General features: G+C 43.9%; 1 protein-coding gene across 2 annotated transcripts in view; it reads right to left on the reverse strand.

The window, feature by feature from the left end:
- Positions 1-13111: 13111 nt before the first annotated feature.
- The window catches only part of PDSS2 (decaprenyl diphosphate synthase subunit 2), a 120059-nt gene continuing 114898 nt past the window's right edge, over positions 13112-18272 (reverse strand). For both annotated transcript variants that reach the window (XM_055809492.1, XM_013304544.3), the window contains one exon: positions 13112-15359. In XM_055809492.1, coding sequence (XP_055665467.1) covers positions 15201-15359 — 159 coding nt within the window. In that variant the 3' untranslated portion in view covers positions 13112-15200. The remainder of the gene's footprint in view (positions 15360-18272) is intronic.

Consider the following 18272-nt stretch of genomic DNA (forward strand, 5'->3'; position numbering starts at 1 on the left):
CCGGCGCCGCGGCCACGCGAGACCGCGGCCGGCCGCGCACGTGCACGCGGGGAGGCGGTGGGAGCGGGTGTGCGCGTGCGCCGGCTGCCGGGCGGCCACCGGGCGGGGGGCGCGGGTGGGCGGTGGGGGGGACCGGGGACCGGGCCCGCGCGCAGCCGACGGGCAGCGCCGCGTGGCCACGGCCGGTGACGGGAGGCAGCTAGCACGTGGCCGTGCGGCCCCCGCACCGCTGGGGACGGCGCGCGGCGGCCGTTATCCCCCGCGGCCTGAGGGCACCGGCCGCTGCCCACCGCCCCGCTCGCGTCTCGCCTCCGCCGCCGCGGGCGGGCGGGCTGCCCGGGCAGCCGAGCCGGGTCATCCCGAGGCAGCGGCGGGCTCCGGCCGGGCGCGGGGAGCGGCTGCCCGGCGGTCCGAGCCCCCGGCTGCGGCTGCGCCTGGGGCCCGGCGGCAAATCCCCCCGCCGCAACGGCCGCGGGTCACCCCGGGGCAGCCGTGCGGGCGGTGCGGGAGGAAGGCGAGCAGCGCCTCACGCAAATGGGTTGTGACACCGGCACGTCGCCCCTGCGCAGCCACCAGCGCCCCCCTCCCCCCCCCCCCGCCAGGCTTCCCCCGGCCGCCGGCACCCCCGGGAGCGCCGCAGCGGGCTGGCGGCACCCGCGGGACCGCCGCCTGCCTTTATGTAATGCCAGCGTGGGCTTCGGCGTGCGTTGCCAAGTAGGAAAGGCTGGTGCTTGGTGCCATTTTAGGCTTAAGCCTACACTTTAAAAGTTAATTCAGTCAGTTGGTTTAAGCTTAAGGATTTTATGCTCTTTCCCTGCACCGTTTTAACAAGCGACCGTTCGCATGCTTCACGTTCGGGGTGGGGGTGGGTGGCAGCGATGATTTATAAAAGAGAGATCGCATTCTTTTTTAATTAAGTATCCTTGTAGATTTTATCTTCCCCGAATTTGACAGGAGCACGTAAGACATTACATGAGTCTGGCAAACCTTACCTGCCCTTTCTACTAACAGCTTGTAGAAAACCACACCGTTTCCCATTAAACAAAAAGAACCAAAACAAAACCCAAACAAAAAAAAAAAGGTAAGGTGGGAGAGGGAAGTCCAGTTTTGTAACCTATGGCCAGTTACAGCAATTACATTTTTTGGCTACATGTAATGACTGTGAAATTAGCAAAGTATCCAACTTGACAGCTTTTTGTGAAATGCTTTACTTACACAATAAACTCGGCTGGTGCTGCCGTTCCTATTGCATAGGTTCCTTTTGCCTTTTAGTAAAACCACACAGCCAAGTGCTCTAATTATATTGTAATGGTTTCACTTTTTTTCCAGAGTGAAAGGAGTTAAGTCTAAAGGTGTTTATTGTAAAATAAATAGGTTGAGGATGGATCCTGCCATGAAGGCTGATCGATTCCAGCATGAAGGGTGTATCAGATAGAAGTAGCAAGGCAAGTACACAGCAGGCAGGTTGCAAGTAAATGTGCAGGCTGAACAGGTGAGCTCTGAGCACTGATGTGAATTTAACAGATAAATCTTTTGTTTGTTATCTCTGAAACTGCATTTCCCTCTGAGAAGCCGACTTTTCTGTGTTGTTTTTTGTTCATTTTTGTAGTAAAATCAAATAGAAAACCACACAAGTCAATAGAGAAATAAGGGGGGGGGGGGGGGAATCTGAGATACATCTTCTGCTCCACAAATAACTCAGCATTTTCTAGATACTTGCTATTTTCTTTAGACCTAAGCAATACAAAGAGCATCTCTCTCACCATTTCAGATTTTCAGCGCTTCCTTTAGAAGCAGTTCTTTAACATTTCATTCTTCCATTTACGTTGCTCTTCTAAATTTGGCATTTAGGACTTTTGGCATCTTTACAGTGTCATATTCCATGAATAATCCTAACAGATAATAGTTTGTTGATTTTAACTTTGACTGCTCTTTTTACTATTATTAATAGATAGCTGTTTAAAGAAGCCCTTAAGAGCAGGAACTACCAGCATTGTAACTCCTCCGATGATTCACTTGAATGAAGGATACATTTTATTAACAAGACAAGTGTTCTGCAGTTAGCAGTTCATTCACTCTTTAAAAGATGAAGAGAACTTCCCGATAACTTTCCTGAGCCTGTTAGCACTATGAAGGCTGAAGTTTATAGTATGATTTGCCCTCTCCCTTTACTGTAAGGCTAATTGAAGGTTTACTTAAAGGGTACCATGTTTTGACACCTGGCCCAGATGCTAAGTAGTGCCAGATCTCAGTTGGATTCTGCTTGAATGCTTTACTTAGTGGGATTAAGGAAAGGCAACCATAAGGCAAGAGCAAGCCAGTGGAATCCCAAACTCAATTTCAGAGCCCTTGAGAAAATACTTGCCAGTTTGAACTCCACCTCATTTCTGCTCTATAGTGCTGGCCTGAGGCGTTGTAGCTACTAGGGACCCAAGCCCAGGAGGAGACCTGAAGGGCCTCAGCTAAGCATAAAGAAGCACGAGCATATTGTTGCAATAACAGCATTCATTGAAAAGGGAGTGAGCCAAGTTGTCTTCAGGCAATGCAGGTAGCAAGCTTAGATTGGCTTCCCAGCCAGACAAGTCCCGGTTTTTTTTCACCATTTGAACTTGTGCTACACAAGTCATTTATTCAAATGTTCATTTTTTCCCCCCTTCATGCCTTTGGCTCAAAAGCTACTCTGTGACACTGTGGCAATCTCTGAAAAATTCCAGGTCACCAGGGAGGGGAGTTGTGGTGCTACAGCAAGAGAACTCTTTAGGAAAGAAATCACCGTCACTCTCAAGTACAACGGGCCATTACTCACTTGACCACACTGCAACTAGACTTCAGCCACTGCCACCTACAAAAATGTGTTCAGAGCCCCTGGAAAGCTGAAAGCACTGTTCACAGTTGTGTGGAGTTTTATAAGGATGGGCTATGGAGGCTCCTTAGATGTTTGCCCGTAGAAACTGTGAGGTGGCAGGCCCTCCCACTGGAGAATGCCCTCTCTGTATTAGTTCAAAGGATCTAGTCAGCTGGAGATTCCCCTGCGCAGCGGTGAGGAACCATGGTGGCTAGCAGGCAGGCAGCAGAGCTGGCAGTGCTTGTTGCTGCAGCAGGCCCTGAGCTGGGAGTTGGAAGACCTCAGTGTGCTGAAAGTTGGTTCGATGACAGGGAGCAGAAGAATGATCCTAAATTTAGAGGCCTTTTTGCTTCCTGTGCTGTGCCACATACATTTGGAACAAGCAAGAATCCGACCCGAAACCTTTAGCGAGGCTTCTTGTAGATCCTTGCAATAGCCTGCAGCACTCAGTAGGCAGAGATACGGCATGAGATGTCGAAAGCACTTTCAGCACCAACTAATTTTGGCAGTTTGATTCTGTAAAAACTATTGCTATGGTACCAGTACATCGTCTATCACATTTCTCTACCACACATCTTGAAACTAGGCCACCCTGCAGCTAGACGCAAGAGTCATGGAGTCCAGAAGGAAAGCAGAGCACTCTGGTGTGCGGAGCCAGTTCCTTGCAATTTACATGCATTTTACATTAAGAACCTAATGAGCAAACAAGTCCCTTGCCCAGAAAGACAAGCCCCCACCGGTAACTAGGCTTCTTTCTGCCTGCTCTTGGGATGACTTTTAGTGATGATTCCTGTGTTGCCAGCCACCCCATGTGTGCAGCTGGAGGGGGTCGGTGCCCCCTCCTGCAAGGCAGCCCAGAGCTCAGCAACTGTCTTCTGGAATAGGGCGCAATTTCTTTACCTGAGTGTGCTGCCGCTGGAAGGGTGCTTCGCCCTGGGGATTGCCTAGTGGATGGAGGCTAATATCTACTGCGGGTTCCTACGTGCTGGCTAGGGTTCAAAGGGACTGGATCAGATGGGCTGGATTGCCTTCTAGAGGGAAGCCAGGTAGGCTGGCCCCCTGCCCCCGCGGCGGGTGTCCAGCTGAACTCTGCACTAACCGCATGTGCAATGTCAGGAGTCAGGCACTGACTCACTGAAATTGGGCAGGTACTTAAATTAGGGAGCTTGGAATTCACCTTAAATTATTTAGGCGTGTATTTGATATAAATACACTTCAAAGAGACTGAATAGGTTTGCCAAAGGAAAAAAAAAGGAGAAAAAAAAAAGAAAGCACACAGGTTCCATCTTAGATTAAAATTAAAAACCAAAGCGATTCTTAGGACTTTCAGAGAATCTGAAAGGCACCATTAAAAAAAACCAGTCCAATTAACTAACCTGGTTTGCAGTATAACATGGTCTGCAATTCAAAGTTTATAAAAACTGAAATATTTAATGGCAACATGATAACCAACTTTGCATACCTTAATGCTTTTCATTGCCAGTCAGATTGAAAGGACATGTATGGACACATTACACAGGAATATTTAGAATCTCTGTTGGCCCACAGGCAACAATACTGAACAAGTAACGTGCTGCGGGCAATATCCATACATTGTTATAACCCAGGCAGAAAAGAACAGTGGCAGACACCTGAACTTCATTTATAGTTTTAAACTTCCTGTGGCTGCAAGCAGCATTGGAGGGTTCTGCCAGCAACATATTACACTGGTTGGGAAACAGTGGCTTAGAGTGCCAGTTAATATAATTGATGGGTTGTTTTTTTTTCCTGAAAAACAAAATTGTTACATGATATTCTGTCTTTTAAAAAAAATTATTTTATAACACCACTGCATCTTAGAATCATAGATTCATAGAATCATTTGCAAAAAACCTTTAAGATCACCGAGTCCCACCATTAACCTACCACTGCCAAGTCCACCACTAAACCACATCCCTAAGTGCCACATCTACATGTCTTCTGAAGACCTACAAGCATGGTGACTCAACCACTTCCCTGGGCAGTTTGTTCCAATGGTTGACCACCCTTTCAGTGAAGAATTTTTCCTAATATCCAATTTAAACCTCCCCTGGTGCAACTTGAGGTTGGGTACCCTGAGAACAACTGCTCTTACTATTAAACACAGAGGCAAAGAAGGCACTAAGTACCTCAACCTTTTCCTCATCCTTTGTCGCTATTCCCCCCTGCATCCAATGAAGGATGGAGATTCTCCTTAGCCCTCCTTTTGTTGCTAATGTATTTACAGCACATTTTTTATTGTCTTCTACGGCAGTAGCCAGATTAAGTTCTAGTTGGGCTTTGGCCCTTCTGATTTTCTCCCTGCATAACCTCACAACGTCCTTGTAGTCCTCCTGAGTAGCCTGCTCTCGTTATTAGGTACAACGATAGACACTGTTGGAAACTTTTCAAAAATGCTGTTTACCTAGCCTTCATGGAGATGGCTAAGAAATAGCATTATTGTATTACTTGCTGAATTGACTATATCAAAATAGAGAATCCACACGGTATCTTTGGATATGAACCAAAAAAAAAATAAAATAAAAAAAGCCAGCTCATCTCCAAATGCATGTGGGTTGGAAATCTTACACTTAAAGAGTTTAGCTCACAGAAAAAAAGTTTCAAAGAAATGAACATTCATTATAAAAAAACCCTTTTCTAGTCTGAAGTAGCACCAGAGCACACTGGTAAGACAGCAGATATGTAACAGTTGAGCACCAAAGGAAGGAGAATTTGATATAAAAGCTTAAAAAAAAAATCAGATCAAAGCTGCAGTGGAAGACGGAGTAGAACAGAAATGTAAAGGAGCTTCAAGAACAGAGTAACTAACCCAGTGAGCAACCTAAAAATCTCCTTCTGTGCTCCGGCAGTTTACTTATACATCACTTGCACCCATAACTGTTTAAAAACTGACAAATGTGAGCAATTTCACTCTTGGAAACACAAGCCTTTCTTAATCTCTTGGCAATGAAATCACAGTTCTCTTTATAGTAGTTCAGCCAAGAACTGTGCCATTGTATGTTCTCTCACAGCTTTGCATTTAAAAAGAAGTAATGCTCACTTAATGCACAGTCATTGTATTATCTACACCATAACTAACTCTCAGTGATCAAACATTTATCCCATAAAGGTCTGTTTGCGAAATTCTGTCTTATGTCTAAAAGAGGTAAATACAGCATGGAAAGTCCTTTCTCTCAAAGACATCCACATCTCCCAACCGAGTGCAAACAGCACACTCCCCTTTGTGTGCTTAACACTCCATTCCATATCCTGCCCATTATACAGAGACATAATATTTTGGGCCTGGTGCATAGCCTCATGCCTCATTAAGATCGGTAAGTTTAAATTTTTGTAACAATATTATAAAAAAAAAAGACTGTGGTAAGTAATGTAGAAAACTAGGTTTCTTTGAGAAGTCAGCTGGCTGATTTGCTATGTTTTTTTTCTATGTAAACCCTTCTCTTTTTTAAAAATGGAAATAGCAGTATTCAGACTGCAGAAATCCTTATGGAAGGAGTCCTCTTTCTTTCAGAAGCTAAAACTGAAACAGCCTTTGTAGTTTGAGTCCTAGCTGCTTCTCTCATGGACATCATGTTGTACAATTCCTTTAACAAACAAGTCACTGTCTCAGAAGCAACTAACGATCTCTTTCCGGTCTTTACCTGCACTACTGTTGGGAAGCTACTCCTGAACCTTGCTCTTTGGGTGGATAGGAACCTTCCCTTCCGAACTGGCATTAGCATGGATCTCTGGTTCAAGGTTACTAGATCCTTTCACCCATCTAGTTATAACCCATCTAGTATAACCCAGTCATAACCTATGGTAATGACTTTGAGAACAATCACGTATTTAAAAAGTAAATGTATTTTGTTCAATATAAATTTGCCTTTGAAATTGGGAAAATTTAGTCTGGACTGACTTTTTAATAAAAACTGTAGGTATGGGGACCTGGGTTTACAGGAAGAACACAAAATCCCTTAGCGGTTATTACTATATTAGAATGGGATTGAAAGCAATTATTTTTCATAGAAGTTCACATAAGAAATACTTCCAGTCATTTGTAATGTGACCATTTTTAGCAGCAGCAGTTCTCTTTAAGAAATACTAGATATTTAAACCCTGTTTATTTTTCTGCAGATATCTTATCTTAGCATATGTACGTGTAAAAGCCACCTTTAGCTTGTGGGCATACAGCATCTGAGTAGAGGTAAGGATATTCATAGTTTTTGTACATTGATATAAAATGTTAACATATTAACTTCCATAGGTTGACAAAAGCAACACAACTGTTTGATTAAAAAGAAGTCTTACAAATATAGACATTTTTTCTGTAATGTTCTCCTGCTAAACCCATTTTTTAATGAAAATAATGATGTGAGCAACTAAGTGTAATTGTAGAAAATTATTGCTAGTGATTTGCATATGAAATACACACCTTTTACTGCCTCTAGTTAGCATTGTTCAACTAGCTTATAAATAGTACAGCTGAAATGCTGCAAACAGAAAACAGTTTTCGATGGGCACATGCTATGAATGAAGAAATGTTCAGACACAATGTGCAAGTTGGAGAGCTTTCATCAAAACTAGCCAAGAGGGAAAAAAGCTTCATTTCTTAATCACGCTCTGTTTTGGATAAGCTGGTCACATACAGAAAGCATCATGCTCATCTGCAGAGAGTAACGCTTTTTAAAATGAGTGTTTATGTTTTTTCTGAGGAGAAAAAAAAAGAAATCTAATCTATCACTACTTGTTTTAGATTTTTCTAATTACTTCTACATAACATTTCATTTTTATAATTTGCATTTAATAACTGCTAAAATGTGAACCTTGCAGTTGATGAGAGTCATTTACTGTAAACATTGAAAGCATAAAACTGTCTAGTTTTAAGATAGTTTTCTGTGCAAGTAAAGTACTCAGTTTCATGTACAATTTTAAAAGTAAAAATGTTGACCATTGTTCTAATAATAAAGCAGAGTATTTTTAGTCTTCAATATTTGGGGGAAGGGAGGAAGGCAAAGTGCAATAGGGTAAAGAAGAAAACTTTAAAGCAAGATTTTTCATAATGTTGCTGCAACGTTACAACTCTCCTATACAGTTGTATTAAAATATGCCTCAAACTGGATTTTATAAATAAATTTCTTAAAAACCTGATAAATCTGAGAACTACTGCTTTATTTATCACTGGGACACCTGTCTGTCACTATTAGCCAAGACATTTTCGTATGATACGATCCCTCTTTTCTACTGCAGATAGACTTGCAATTTCATTACGTAAAGCTGGTAGAATACTGTTGAATACTGCTTTCCAGTTTACTAAATAAATTGTCTCGTTGCTGTTTCTATTTTGGAGAAAAAAGTTGCCTTTCCTCAGGAGCTATACCCTGACAAAAGCATTTTGCAAATAGGAAGGGATTAAAGTCAACTCGATGCATTGCAGAGAACAAATCTCCTACACATGAGGGAGCCAGAGCATTCCTCCAGCTGTCGGTGGCTGCGGATCTGGCAGCAACACCGGGAGCTGCGGGCACAGTCACACGCAAAAAAAAAATGCCCGAAGATGTGGACAAAGGTGATTGCCATGAAGCTTTGGTGTATCGACGGTCAATTTGTTTTACACCTGCTTCTCCCCTTCATGATTTACAGTAAGCTTTGTGCTTTATCTTTTTGCTTATATTAAAGGCATTTGCTATCAGGATTTTAGCTTACTGGCTACTTTCTTTTAGCTCTAGAAAAACAGGCTTACCCTAAATGAGAAGCACGTGAACACTAATTATGTAAATAATTAATGCATTTTAGGGATTGGTTTCTGAAAGGAAAAAAAAAAAGAAGATAATTTAATGCAAAGACTGCCAAAACAGACGACTTCCACAACTGGAAATACTCTTTCCTTTGAACTGCTTTGAGACTGAAAAGCAGTTTGAGACTGTAAAGCTCTTTATTTTTTGTAAGACGCTGTGCAGGTAAAAGTACTTTGAAGACTACAGAGAATAAAAAAAAGTTTCATGCCTCACTTTTCTGTGAAATTGTAGTTGATGAGAGTAGTGACAGCTAGTGATCTGACCTAGAAGCCACTTCCTTGATAAATCTGCAGCATGCCACAGTTGCTTGAGCTCGCCTTCCACATCTATGAAAATTCAAACACTACCTGCTCAGAAGAAAAAGCAATGGAGAGATCTCCCCAGCAGGTTTACCCCTGAGGAGGCTGGTCAGGCATCTTTAACAGCGCTTGGGGCAAGAAGCATTCCCCAGCTGCTCCAGAGAATGTTTCCTTAATGTTTCCATTAAACTAAAAAGGAGCTTTTTAATCTTTTAGCAACTTCTATCAAGTAGGACGCTAAGTTGACTGTGGGCCACCCGTGTACTCTTCATTGCAAATAAGGCAAGGCAGACGCTGGGTTACGTTAGGAGAAGCACAGCCACCTGATCAGCTCTGCCAGGCCATTAAATCCATGCAGTTCAATAAGCCTGGTCGTCCCTTTCCTTCAGCTGGCCAGAGGCAGGGACCCTCTATTCCTTGACAGAGTGTTTATTACCCAATTCTTGTAACTGCAAACCAGAAGTTCCTTATTTGGGTCAGAAGGAGTATGAGCCCTTGTACTCTATCCAGGGAATTGCTCAACAACTGGAAGGAAAGCTGCTGTGTTTCCTCACAGTTCAGATACCCCAGCTTCTAGGTTCCAGGTGGGTTCACCACCCTGCTTCCTCATGTCCTCCTTGTGGTCATGCAGACAGAACCGCAGGGTGGCATGCAAATGTGTCTGTGGTACCTTTCCCCTTGAGCAGAGAACACCTCACTTGATAGCTGAGATGATGGCTGGTATGGGCAAAAAGGAGAACATACTGTCTTCGAATAGCTGGAATTGGTGGGACAGTCTCTCCCCAGCCAAGCCAATAGGCCTGTAGGGTTCGGATGGAAGAGAGATTCTCTTCAAATTGCTGGAGCTGGCCAGCCCATCTGCCCACAGCTGGGGCCTCGATGTCTGGCCAGCTCATCAGCATCAGGGTGCTGACGTACGACGACAGTGCCCTCCATACAAACCTCCGCTGCATGGACTGCACGCACTGGACTTCATCCAGGTCTTTAGATACATGGTTTTTGTCCAGGCTGTACATCACCTCTACCACTGCAAGTTCCCTCAGATACTGGATACCACTCAGTGGTTGTCCACTTGCCTCAATAGTTTACAAGGTCTTCCTTCAGGGGATGCCTTTTCTTTGGACTCCACAGGAGCTGCCTCCAGAGGCTGCTGATTGTTGCTCCTTTTCCAATCCTTTTGCTGATGCTCCAGTCCCTCAAGGGGGATCCTAGTCGCTGGGCTTCCTTGCCCTCTAATTCCTGACTGTTGGCCCCAGTATCCCAGCACTGGAGCAGCTGGCTGATAATTAGCTCACCAGGTTGATAGCTATAATTTTTGTGCCTATCTTGCAGCTTACTCAGGGATAAGGAGCTAGCGATTTCTGGCTCGTTTATTATTTCTCTTTCCTCTCCTGTTCTTGTGACTGCTTTGCTGCACAACCGGCTGCCTTTCTGATTCCCCCTCCTGCTCCCTCTTAGAAGCTTCTTCCTCCCTGACTAAACGAGTTGACTTCTGCTTCCATTGTTTCTTTCTGACTACAGGGATGACTGATACAATTGAGAGTTGGGTGACTGGCTTAGCCACAGTCCCATTCATATGTCTTCAGATCCAGAGACCCTCTCTCCCCCCCGAGGGTGCTGAACAGTGCTCAGCAGGCACAAGCCAGGCCCAGCATGGTGAGAGAAGTTGCAACCCTTTAGCACAGTTAGGGCATCCTTCTCTAAAATGTTCTGTCACTTTATCAGGATCCTGCACTTGTTCAGGGGTCAAGTCCCACATCACTGGAGGTGAAAACTGTTCTAGATACCTGCCTATATTCTCCCATGCACCCTGCCACCCATGCCCACACTGCCTCAGGGCACATCTCTGTGTGATATTCTTAAATAGTTAACCTCAGGAAAAGCTGGAAACAGATTCTTGAGACACATCAATGTGAGCATTCTGATTACCCAGGGATGTTAAAAATACTGAATAGTCATTGTAACAAGGTGGAAAGCCACAACCCTGCAGGAGATAAAGGGGAAGGTGCTGTTCTTTGTTTCCTCAAAAATTGGTTCTCAGAGGAAAAGAAGGAAAAGGTGTAATTGTTAATTGTCTCCACGAGATGGTTCCCGAAGTACTGGGACAGCAGCAATTCAGTGCCCAAACACCAGATAAGGCTCAGGGCCAGTGCTTTCGTCATAGTTCTCCTGGGTAAAACACAACCCAGTGCTACGTGGCACAGCAAACTACAAAAGCCAAACCCAGCCTTTAACAAGCTCTCTAATTTAAATGTACAGCAAGAGAGGGAGCATGACACAGAGTGGGTAAGGGAACAAATAAACCTGCATCGAGAACAAATAACATCGCGACCAGCAACAGCGGTATAGTAAGTTCCCTCTAGCACACACTGGTCAAATGTCTCATTACCTTGAACCCTGCATGTCCTACACTGGCTGCCAAAAAGGACTGTGGTGGCCTCACCCTGGATGGCAGATAAGCACCTCACAGCAGCTCAATCACTGCCCCCCATAGCAGAATAGGGGAGATAATCAGAAGGGCAACAGTGAGAAGATTGGTGGGTTGAGTTACAGTTTAATATGTAAAAGGAGAAAATGAAAACAAACCAAAGAAAAATGAGTGATGCAAAAGCAATCGCCACCAGCCAACTGATGCCCAGACAGCCTCCAATCAAGAGACCCCCCGGAACACCCCTAACACCCCATCCACAGTTTTTATTGCTGAACATGATGTTATATGGTGCAAAACATCTCTGTGGCCAGTTCAGGTCAGCTGTCCCAGTTGTGCCGCTTCCCAGCCCCTTGCCCACAACCAACCCACTTGGTGGATGTGAGAGGGAGGGGCAGAGAAAGCCTTGGTGCTATGCAAGCACTGTTGAGCAACAGCCAAAAGACCAGCATATTAGCAACGCTGTTTTGGTCAAAAGTCCAAACACAGCACCACATGGGATGCTATGAAGAAAATCAACTCCACCACAGCAAGACCCAGTACATCAGGGTAAAGTTTTGTTCTCCTTACCATACCCAGTGAATCTGCTCCTGAACTGGCTTATTTTGGGCTCACAGCCCAACAGGGATAATATGAAAGTCATGCAGGTCATGAGAGGACTACCCCATTCGTCAGGACCCAGCACACATGGCCACCAGGAGAGGCTGACGGAGCTGGGGCTGCCCTGCCTGATGTGGCTAACAGGCAACCGAACTGCAGCACACAGCTGCAGGATTGGGAATTAGCAAAGGTACTGGAGCCAGACAATTCTTAGCAGCGGCAGGTGATAAATAATGGGCGACAGCCACCAGCTATGGTGAGGGGTTCACGCTGGACATCAGGATAACTCCTTCAGAAGGAAGGTGGAGCAGCACTGGGACTTGCTGCATAGGGAACCTTGTAGAAGCTCCATGCCTGGTAGCAGCTCATGCTGGCAAACAGTTCACTTCAAATAGGAGATGTGACTAGATGACTTTCAGCAGTCCCTTCCAGCCATCGTTTCTATTCTTCTAAGTACCTCATTTTCCAAACAACCTTCCTGTACAGTGTTATCACAATTGTGGAGCTGGAAACACTCATTCGGCAGTTAAATGGCTTTCCACCACAGACCTACGAAACAGCCATTCTAGCCACTGCAGATGTGCTCTTTGTAGGAGATGAAATTAGTATGGTTTAAAAAGCAGTTAGGACCTTATCCTGTATTTTGCACACCTGTAGAATAGTCCGGCAAAACAACACCTGGAATAAGTTCGGAGGAGCAGCCGAGAGGCATGTCTGGTTGAGCAGCTGGATAACCAAAGTAAATGGTGTGAATGCCATCCTCAGCCACCCCACACAACCACAGGCCTCCCTCTCCCTGACCGGTGGGTGGGGAAAATGAATCAAGGAGATAAAAATAAAACCAGAACAGCCTTAAGGTTCTACCATTGCTCAGAAACTGTATAAGGTATGGGAAGTACATCAATGCACAGCAATGACAAATTCACCCACAGTTTGACAGAGGTATAACACTTTGCTTGTAGTTTATCTGGACGAAAAAGGACAACAAAAATTTCTCAACAATTACAGGCAAATACATTAAATAAAAGATTACTTGATAATACTGATAAGGGAGAATACATGTTGATTTTTTTTAAAATTAAGGTTGAAGAATAGTTTAAGAGCAATCAAGACATTGTGGTGATAAAAATACGAAAAAAGGTAATTAGTTTTTGCCAATTTCCCTTTATTAGTAAAAAGTACAAATAAAACAAATTGTACTTTCATGAAAAAATAAACCAAGTGTACACAGTTTTGCAGTACGTTTTGATATTTCTTTCATGCAGCTGAGGTGAAATGGCTCAAAATATCTCCAGCAGACTCTAGCTTCTTGTAGCCCTAAATCATTATGAACCAATTATTGTAGATGTAAGACAAAGACAAGATGATGTAGGGCTCCTACTGCCTGTAGTATGTAAAAAACAGGGCCAAACAAAGCTGGAATATGATTCTAGTTGAATTTAGGTATTTCTTCCAAGCACTAGTTTTATGTTTGCAAAACTTCAGAGGACTTCACAGGTGAAAACGTACAGTGGTTAGCTAAGGCAGATGCCTATGACTGCCACAGCCTGGGCTAATCCATCCTTCTTGGCGCCCCTGTTCCACCTCCAGCCTTCCTGCTGCAGCAACAGCACAAACTCAGGCGGAAGTACCAGAGTCTTGGGAAGACAGAAAATGCCAGGGCAGGCAGGAGAAAGAAAGTGCAAACAAGAAGGGGTCTGGTATTGAAGCCACTCTCCGTAACAAAGTGAGTCCTAAGTTCTGGATGCTGCTCCTAAACAAAGATCGTCTCTCAAGGTTGCTTATTATAATATAGGCATATATTACACAGAATATTATGTACATTGTGGAGGATGTATTTTCAGTATATTTTTAGAGGACAGTTTTTATTTATATTTTGCATTCGGTGGAATGCAACATGCTGGTCTATGACAAACAAGCTGTGTGACAGGGGGAAGGAGTTCAGGGGGAGAAGGAAGGAGGAGAGAATTTAACAGAAATAACTCCACTTGGTGTTTGAGTGAGGGATGTAATGAAATCTGTTTGCTGTGCTAGCTGTCTCCAGATTGGGCTGTAATTACACCACAGAAGGAAGAAAGGTAGCTGAGTCTCAATCTAGATCATTTATGTAAACTCAGCCTTCTTGTCAACGGCGCTCTCGGATTGCATGCATGCAAACCACAAAAATCATCTCCTATGAACAAAACAGAGACGGTCTCCAGTTGCAGGCTTCTGATACACCTTACATGCTGTCTGTAATTGGACTTTCAAATTCAACACACTGAGGTTCAGAACTTCTCCAGTATTTTCTGCATTTATTCAGTGCGGTGAAAGACTGTACTCACAGAAGAGCACTCCTTCTTCCTTTCTGCCAAAGGCCGATGTCTAGCTTTATAAATTAACATTTATTTGGCTTAAATGAACACAAATGTCACAAGCCTAGGAAATTCTTTTGTGTAAGACTGTGTTGAAATAAACCGCTGGATCTGAGGGAGGGATATTCCCTCCCCCCGAAGAGCTGGAAAAACCTCATTCTTTGACCTAGAGCAACATATTATATACACGCAGCATAAAACCCGGGCAATCAGTTCCCTCAACAGAGCCAAATTAATATTTGATTAAATATTTTAAAGCTCCTACTTACCATGCTTGACACATTTTCTCAGCAAGTTTCTCAAATACGGAAAGCATTAGGCACAGGGTAATTTTACATTTGAATACATAAAAACAGTGTGAAGAGACACGACCGCATGCAGACAGAGAGAGGATTTCCCCCCATGAAACCCCCGAACTGCCCTTCCCCTCGATAAGTGGGTACGTTAATTCCTGGCTTCAGCGGCTTGCTCCCTCCGGGCAGGTTTGAGCAGGTTTCTTGTGACACCTGGATCTCCACGTCCCTCCCTCCATCCCCTCCCTCTGGCAGGAAAACCACCGGCCTCCGCCCTGGCGCCGTCCCCACCGGTGCCCAATCAATACCCACTTATTTCCTGTCCATTTGCTGAAGTCACGGAAACGGGACTCATTAATTATTTCTACCGGTGCAGCCTCAAGTGCGCTTCTGGCACGGCAAGCGAAAGCCGCCTGTGACCTTTTTTCTTCCCCCTCCTGAATTTTGCTGGCGGCGGAGGCAGCCGGCGCGCGTTCCTCTGTCGGGACGGGACGACGAGGTGACCGGTGGTGCCGGGGTGCTGCCGGGGTCCCCGCCGGGCTGCTCCCACCGACGGAGGGACAGCGGCTCCTCCCAGGGCGGCGGGTCAGGGAAACCTGGTCACGGCACAGACGATGTTGGCCAAGGCTGCCCTGGCCTCGGAGGGAGGGAAGCGCTCGAGGGCTGCCAGCGCTCTGTTTCCGTGGCAGCGGCAGAGGTCGATGGCAGAAGTCACACCTTTGCCAGCCTTGATGGCTTCCCGCAGCTGTCAGAAAACATAGGCACAACGGGGTGGGTTTCGGCAGTGCCGGCGGGCAACCACTGCCCAGAGCACAGGGCATCCGCCACCCCTTCCCGAGGGACAGGCAAACACCGAAGCAGCCAGACAAAGCTCCTAAATACTCTCAGCTGCTCTGGCTTGGCTTGCCACTACAGCAAAACTGCGGGTATTTTAAACTGCATCACCCATTACTTCATTACCTGAAAGATGCCGGCTCTCCAAAGGGCACACTTAATTAAAAAAAAATAAAATAAATATCTGGGCATTTCATACCTAAGCCACTGCCCGAGAGCTTTTGTGCAGAACTGGCAGACCAGCTGCTCGCTCGCGCTCTCATTTTCTGCAGTGAAAACCTGGATTTTATGAACACCCATTCCATCCCGCTTTTGGAAACAGGCACAGGATGACACACATTGAATTCTTGTCTTTTGTAATGCAAGTTTCTATTTATATGATTACCTTTGTTGTAGTGGACAAAAGCAAATTCAGTCAGTAAAATGGGATGTGTTAAAACTATCGTATTGAGCTATATCCATGCAAACAACCTTCTCAGTGAGGCTAGCAAATCTGACAGTGGTTTGATGATACACCATATGAGAAACAAAATATTTTCATGGAGTAACAGACATTTCATGGCAAGCTGCTGGAAAGATTTGGCACCTAAAAAACTTGGGTAAATGACAGGTTAAATTTCCTATGAAATAACACAAACAAAAATGACAAACAAAACATGTTGTTTTTTCCCAGTACCTCAACTTAGCTGAAGCTCTAAATAGTAATCACACTTATTAAGGGCTTTTTTATTTTTAATTATTTTTTTTTCCTGAACAGCATCATGAGACTGTCATGAAACACTGTTATGTTTTCTACCCTAAAATACAGGTGTCCCCAGACCAACTCCAGCCTGAAGCCTCATGCCAGAGCCTGGGAACCAAGGCCAGGTGGATCTTCAGGATTTAATTATCCCAAAAGCATGACAGCATTTAATGATCTTTAATGTGCCCCACCTGGCTTTCATAGCTGGCTTACAGCACTGTATCGGCTTTTAAAAAAAGGGCTCTTCTTGAATGCAGGTTATCTACAGAAACAAGGTTTTATAAATTATGTTTTCCTCCAATACACAGCCCAATGTCCCAATTAATTTACAAGTGATTAAAACCAAAGAGATAAGGTTATATTTATCTATCAAGTTTAAATTACGTAAAAACCCCCAACCCCTAAGCTATGACCAAATTGGAAGTCAACCATTTTATTTAGATACTTGCATTCATACAGAATGAATGATGTTTCTTATCTGAATACAAACTGAAGTGGATTAATTATCTGTATTTAAAGATGAAATTAGCTGAAAGCATATTACAGCACTTGAGTGTTCAAGTCCCAGTTCATAAAAATTTTATTCTCCACTTCAGTTAGAATCTTGCTGCACTGTGTGCCAGAAAGGAACTTGTCCTGAGGCATAAATGCATTGCACAGCTAATTCAACACATCTTCTAACGAATGAGAATCAGCCATATAACCACAGCTCTACAGCAGAGGTGGGGACAGGTGAGAGGAAGTACACTAGCAGTGTGAAAAGCTCTTTCCCCTTCCTTGAGGAACTACTTTGCGAGATGGTAGAACCCACACGTCTTGAAACAAACCCTGCTGATATGATAAAGCTCATTACAAAGGTTTAGCACACTTGTAATACTCATATAAGTATATATTGAGATGTAAACAGGAAAGAAAGTAGCTCCTGAAAAGTCTTCAAATTGGTCAAAGGTCAGGGGAGCTTAGCTTAAGCATGTATGATTGCATATACATACTATGATTTACTCTTAACACTGAAATCTGGAAAGGCAGAGTTCTAATGCAAGGACAGAATCCATTTACACACTTTTCTTGTGTAAGCCCTCAGACACACAGAGCGCCTTGAAGCCAAAACAACTGCAAAGCTCGTGTCAAATTATACGCAGAGGAATCACTATACAAAAATCAGACAGCTCAAAATGAAAGATACCTGCTCATATGGCAAGCTCCTTCCTCAGCTTCTCAGTCAGAAATCATCCTAAGTAATGAACAATTTATAGTCCTTAGGAACTTACTTGTTTTATATTCCATTTGCAGAAGCAGCCAATCAACTCAAATAAGCACACACTGAGGCAAACCGGTCTGGATTAATCAGACTGCATGCCACCTCTATCTCAGCTGAGGAGGGAAAGAAAAAAAAAAAAAAAAAAGAAAAAAAAAGTAGTACAAATTGGGCTTCTTGTAGTGGGATAGCTATTAAAAAAATACAGCGTATAACTCCACAGGAACCCTGGCTTCAGTAGCCCTGCTGTATGCAGGAGAAACTAATATAAGACTTAGCTGTACCGTTAGTTGTGTTGCAGTTACACTTTCACACTCAATTTTTGAGCTTCAATGATTTTTACGTAATGAACTTCACAAACTAAATACACAGGGGGAAAAAAAAAAAATCAATGTACCCAGTTTAGATGTATTATTTTTTTAATTTCATTTGGATAGGAACAGCTAATTTTTGAGGCAAATAAACAGAAAAGCAAAATGAACTGCTTTTATTTGTTACTTTATAAACTTTAAACTCCCTCATAAATTTCTTCTAAATAAAGGAATCTGCTATTTTAGTTTGTACTTATATGGCATCACTTTGTACATCAAATGTACTTCCAGTTGCAGGAACAATTTCATCCATCATTAAAAAACCCACAATCTTCTTCAGAGTAGCATTGACTAGTTAGAAGTGAATACAAGTCAAAATAGATTGCTTCAACACACTTTTCTCCAGCTGAACTGCTAGATATACTGGAATACTTCATTTTAACTTTCAAGCTTTTGTTCAGACCATTGGCACTAAAGGTCTACTTTATTCTAAAGGTGCCAAGAATCTGCAAA

The sequence above is a fragment of the Falco peregrinus genome, chromosome 7 (genome assembly GCF_023634155.1).
Source record: "Falco peregrinus isolate bFalPer1 chromosome 7, bFalPer1.pri, whole genome shotgun sequence".
NCBI classification, from domain to species: domain Eukaryota; kingdom Metazoa; phylum Chordata; class Aves; order Falconiformes; family Falconidae; genus Falco; species Falco peregrinus.